Source organism: Mustela nigripes, chromosome X (genome assembly GCF_022355385.1).
Source record: "Mustela nigripes isolate SB6536 chromosome X, MUSNIG.SB6536, whole genome shotgun sequence".
Lineage (NCBI taxonomy): Eukaryota > Metazoa > Chordata > Mammalia > Carnivora > Mustelidae > Mustela > Mustela nigripes.
This window is the reverse complement of record NC_081575.1, coordinates 68,517,863-68,523,143: the sequence shown is the minus strand read 5'-3', so window position 1 is coordinate 68,523,143 and position 5,281 is coordinate 68,517,863. Positions and strand designations below refer to the sequence as shown.

At 36.0% G+C, this 5,281-nt stretch overlaps 1 protein-coding gene across 1 annotated transcript in view; it reads right to left on the bottom strand.

Annotated features, from left to right (window-relative positions):
• Nucleotides 1-1,780: 1,780 nt before the first annotated feature.
• Nucleotides 1,781-5,281, bottom strand: part of TEX11 (testis expressed 11) — a 92,953-nt gene continuing 89,452 nt past the window's right edge. Inside the window, exon 9 of the mRNA XM_059385233.1 lies at nucleotides 1,781-1,879. Within this exon, the coding sequence (XP_059241216.1) occupies nucleotides 1,781-1,879 (99 nt within the window). The remainder of the gene's footprint in view (nucleotides 1,880-5,281) is intronic.

The window sequence follows — 5,281 nt, the reverse complement described above, 5'->3', positions numbered from 1 at the left end:
GGCTCTCTGCTCAGCAGAGAGCCCGACGCGGGACTCGATCCCAGGACCCCGAGATCATGACCTGAGCCGAAGGCAGCGGCTTAATCCACTGAGCCACCCAGGCGCCCCAAGAATAGTTTCATTTTAAACTCTGCTTTTTATCAGCATTTTGATAAATATTATAATGAGGAATTGTAATCTAAGATCAATCAATTTTAAAGTAGGTGACTTCATAATCCCTTTGCTCTTCTTATATTGTATAGGTTTAAGTAAGCCTATTCCTTTAAATGGTTAGTTGGTTTATTCTCCTAGTGGAAAAAAAAAGTAGAGTTGCCTTCCTGGTTCCTAACATTTTTCAGCCTGTGTATACTGAGATGACACTGTTATGTAGAAATACAGAATCTTCTATACACTTCAGCTTCTAAGGTCTCCTAGTGATTAGCTAAAACTCTAGAAGTCACAGAAAGTTTTAGGTGTACTAAATTAGAACTAAATTTAGAGCTACTACCAAATTTGATCATTATCCTATTTATTAAAAATTATTATTATTTATGGGATAATTAATTATATTAGAATATAATTTTATATAGTAAAAAATACAGCTCTTTAATGCAACTAAATTTTCATGTAGAAAAAAATAAAGCATATACACATTAAAATAATTTAAATTATTTTTATGGCTAAACACTATTGAAATATTGTTAAGGGGCCAGTGTGCATAGACAGACTTTTTGTAGTAGTAACAGTAATAATTAACAGCTACAAAAACAGGTAACAGGTTTTGCACACTAACTCTGTACCAGGGATACTGCTAAATGCTTTATATACATTTTCTCAGGGATTCTCAAAATAACACAATGAGGTAGACATTATTATTTTATCTCTTTTAAAGATGAAGAAACTTAAGCACAGAAAAATTAAGTGACTTGCCAAATGACTCAAACATGTATATCAGGATGTTTATTCTGTGAGGTATACATTCTAGACCCTTAAACATTCTGAAAAAGGGGGGCGGGGCGCCTGGGTGGCTCAGTGGGTTAAAGCCTCTGCCTTTGGCTTGGGTCACGATCCCAGTGTCCCAGGATGGAGTCCCACATCAGGCTCGCTGCTCAGCAGGGAGCCTGCTTCCCCCCTCTCTCTCTGCCTGTCTCTCCGCCTACTTGTGATCTCTTGTCTGTCAAACAAACAAACAAATAAATAAATAAAATATTAAAAAAAAAAAGAATTCTGAAAAAGAGACACCTGAGTGGTACACTCAGTTAAGTGTCCAACTATTGGTTTCAGCTCAGGTTGTGATCTCATAATCGTGAGATCAAGCCCCATGTTGAGCTCTACACTCAGTATGGAGTCTGCTTAAGACTCTCTCTCCCTTCCCCTCTGCCTTTCCCCCACCTTCTAAAATAATAAATCTTAAAAAGAAGAATTTTGAAAAACAAATAGAAATGTTTATACAAGTAATTATAAAAAGCACAGCACTACAAAGGCTTTTTCCATCCAAAGTTAATATTTTTTCATGATGATAGACAAATTTGGAAGGGCAGCTGTAATTTTTGCTAAACTAAAAAACAAACAAACAAACAAACAAAACCCAAAAACTTAACAGTTTTTATTCAGCTCTTTTTTTACTATTAAATCTCCAACTAGTCCCTCTTCCTTCTCTTTTTCTTCCTAGCTGACAAGCCTCTCCTTTTTCTACGTGATCAATTTCTTTCTCAGTCACTATCAAATCACACTTGTTAGGATACTATAAAAGATCCTATATTAAACAAACTGGAAATGATATTTCAAAATTGTGTGTTCTTCATATAGAGATGATACCTTCAAGGAGTTCTTCATTAGCTATTTCACTCTTCAAGAGGATTTTCATCTTTAAGAAAAGCCCAGCTGGATTCAAATATTCCTATTTTAAATAGAGAAATTCACAGTGACATTAAAACTGTAGAATGTAAAAGACAATTTTCAAGTAATTTGCCTGTTTTATTTAACCACAAGAGAATGACTCATGATCAAAAAAATCAAAATTATAGAAGATCAGATCATAAAATCCAGTTTATCTGCGAGAATATTTTTTGATATTTAACTTAATCTAAATAACACAAGGAAAAAACATTTAAACATTTGATCGAGTGGCAAGCACTTAATGGCAAGGTCAATACTTAAACTGTGACTGTAAGGCCATATTCTTGACTTGATAAGCAAAACTCCACATGTCAAATTATATTTGCTTTCTTTTGAGATTTTAGTAACAACTAATGTCCTTTGGAAATATGGCTGAATGAAATGAAAATGTACTGTCTTCCCTAAGGATATGCCAGTCATATTTACTATTAATAACAATGTACTCTGAATAGTTTTTCTATGGTTCTACGGTATCTGTGGTCTCTTGCCTGGTTCCACTTTGCCTGACAGGATACATATTTAAACAGCTAGCTCAGTATAAAAGAATAGTCTAGGCCCACAGAAGAGAACCTTTTTCACTACAAAGTCATTCAGCCTCTACACGAACATTGTACTTATTTGCTCCAACCTTGGCAAATAATTATAGCAATTCATGTTTGAGATGCCTTAAGAATGGAAAGTTAGGGAAAGTATGCATTGGTATTAAAAGGGTTCACAAATATAGATGCCATCAATACAAATAATAAACCGAGGTTGCAGATTTTAATTTACTGCATTGTGACATTTCCTGACAGACATGTTGGAATAGGTCTTGGATTCAATTCCCTTTTACTTTCAGAGATGTACAGGTCTCCCAGAGTTTGGCGGGATCTCTTTTCCTTCAGTCTACTATACTCACACAAGCTGACATTCTGGTTTTCCCTTTGATTTCATTACCAAACAACTCCAGAGAATGGACAAACACTCTTTCATTGTATAATCATGGATTCACTTCTGTAAACATTTGCACTGTAAGGTCTATCCATGTCTCCTGAAATTATACTTTCAGAAATCATAATTACCTGTTAAATCTATTAGCTTTCTCCCTATAATTAATATTCTTATCTTTCCTGTAACTTTTCTCACTATTGTTTCTCACTCTTATTCCTTAGATTTCTACTTACTTCTTTTTCTTTTTCCCAAACAGTTATTTGAAAAAAGGATCCATACAACAAATTTTCAAGGCAAGTTATCCATAAATCCCATTTTGCAGAAGAGAAAGCTGAGGCTCAGTTGGAGTCACTTACACACAGTGACATAGTTGCTAAGTGGTAGAACCAAACTTTGAATTCAGAAATTTCTGACTCTAAGGGATATAACCTTTCCACTGTAATAAGCCATCTCTTGTGAAGCTTTTTCTACATTCGGCCTGCCTTTTATTTATTGTCCAATTCTCCTGCAAGTTTTAAAGATAAGTTTGCCATTTTTTTAGTTCAAAGTTTATCACACACATACACGATTATATAAAATACATATGCATAGTTTACAGAATAATGATAAAACAAACACCCATGAACTAATCACACAGATAAAGAAACAGAGAATACAACCACCATAGGCTCTCTGTATATTTGGGGGCACCTGGGTGGTTCAGTCATTAAGCATCTGCCTTTGGCTCAGGTCATGATCCCAGAGTCCTGGAACTGAGCCCTGCATCAGGTTCCTTACTTGGCGGGAGGTCTGCTTCTCCCTCTCCCACTCCCCCTGCTTGTGTTCCCTCCCTTGCTGTATCTCTGTCAAATACCCAACATAGGGCCCCGAATTCACAACCTCAAGTCCAATAGTCACAGCTCTACCCACTGAGCCAGCCAGACACCTATCTTACCCACAAAGGTAAACACCACCTTGAATTTTGTGTAGTAATTCCCTTTCCCTTCTTTATAGATACTCAATATATTGTTCAGTTTTGCCTGCATTTGACTTCACTTAAAACAAAAATATAAACTCTTCTTGGACTTGCTTCTTTCATTCAATGTCATGATTTTCAGATTCATTTATGTTGATATATGGAATTTGTTTTCATTACTGTATACCAATATCCTCAAAAGGTATTCCTTGATCAGCATTAACTGAAAACTTATCAGAAATGCAGGTCTCCACAGACCTGTACTCCTGGGGATAAAAATATATGTTTATAAAAAATTAAAAAAGAAAATTAAAAAAAAAATAAAGAAATGCAGGTCTCATCCCAAATCTACTGAATCAGAAAATATGGGTGGGGTCCTATAAACTATGTATGTGTGAATTTTATTTTTAAGAAAAAGGATAAAATCATTATTATTGATTTGCATTATGAAAAGCTGCCATTTCAACATAAATTCTAGTACTTGTTTAGTAAGGTAATAAACACTGTGTTTTAATAGGAACTCTAGTTAATCCTTATGCATGCTAAAGTCTGAGAAGGACTATTGTACAGTATTCCATTGCATGACTATATCAAAATTTATCTATCCATTCTACTTTAAACATCAAAGTTATTTTCAACCCAACTGCTATTTTGAACAATCCTGGCATCAGCTTCTGTACAATTCTCCTAGCATACAAATGCAACAACTTTTTTCCAAAGTATATACCTAGAAGTGAAGTTGCTGGGTGGTTGGATATGGTTAAGTTCAACTTTATCAAGTAATGTCAGACTGTTATCCAAAATAGCTGTAACATGGGACGCCTGGGTGGCTCAGTCAGTTAAGTGACAGTGACCCTGATCTCGGGGTCGAGAGATCAAGCCCTGTGTCACACTCCATGCTGAGCATGGAGTTTGTTTGTTCCCCTCCCCATGCTCTTCTACCCACTCGCTCACTCATGTTCTGTCTCAAGTAAATAAATAAAAATCTTCAAATACCTGTATCAATGCTCAAAGCACTAGGAGTTAGAAGGCACTTACTCAACTGATAAAGGGCATCTATGAAAAATTCACAGCTAATACCATACTGAATGGCGAAATACTTAAAGATTTCTCCACACGATTAGGAATAAGAAAAAGAAGTCTTCTCTTGCCACTTCTAGTCAAAATTATAATAAACATGCTTGCCAGGCAATTAGGGGAGAAAAAGAGGTAAAAGGCAACCCGACAAAGAAAGAAGTAAAATTAGCTCTGTTTGCAAATAACATGATCTTGTATATAGAAAATCCTATTTCCTACAAAAACATCAATAGTATTTTACACAGAACTAGTACAAATATTCCTAAACTTATATGAAAACACAAAAGAGGGGCGCCTGGGTGGCTCAGTGGGTTAAGCCGCTGCCTTCGGATCAGGTCATGATCTTAGAGTCCTGGATCGAGTCCCGCATCGGGCTCTCTGCTCAGCGGGGAGCCTGCTTCCCTCTCTCTCTCTCTGCCTGCCTCTCCATCTACTTGTGAT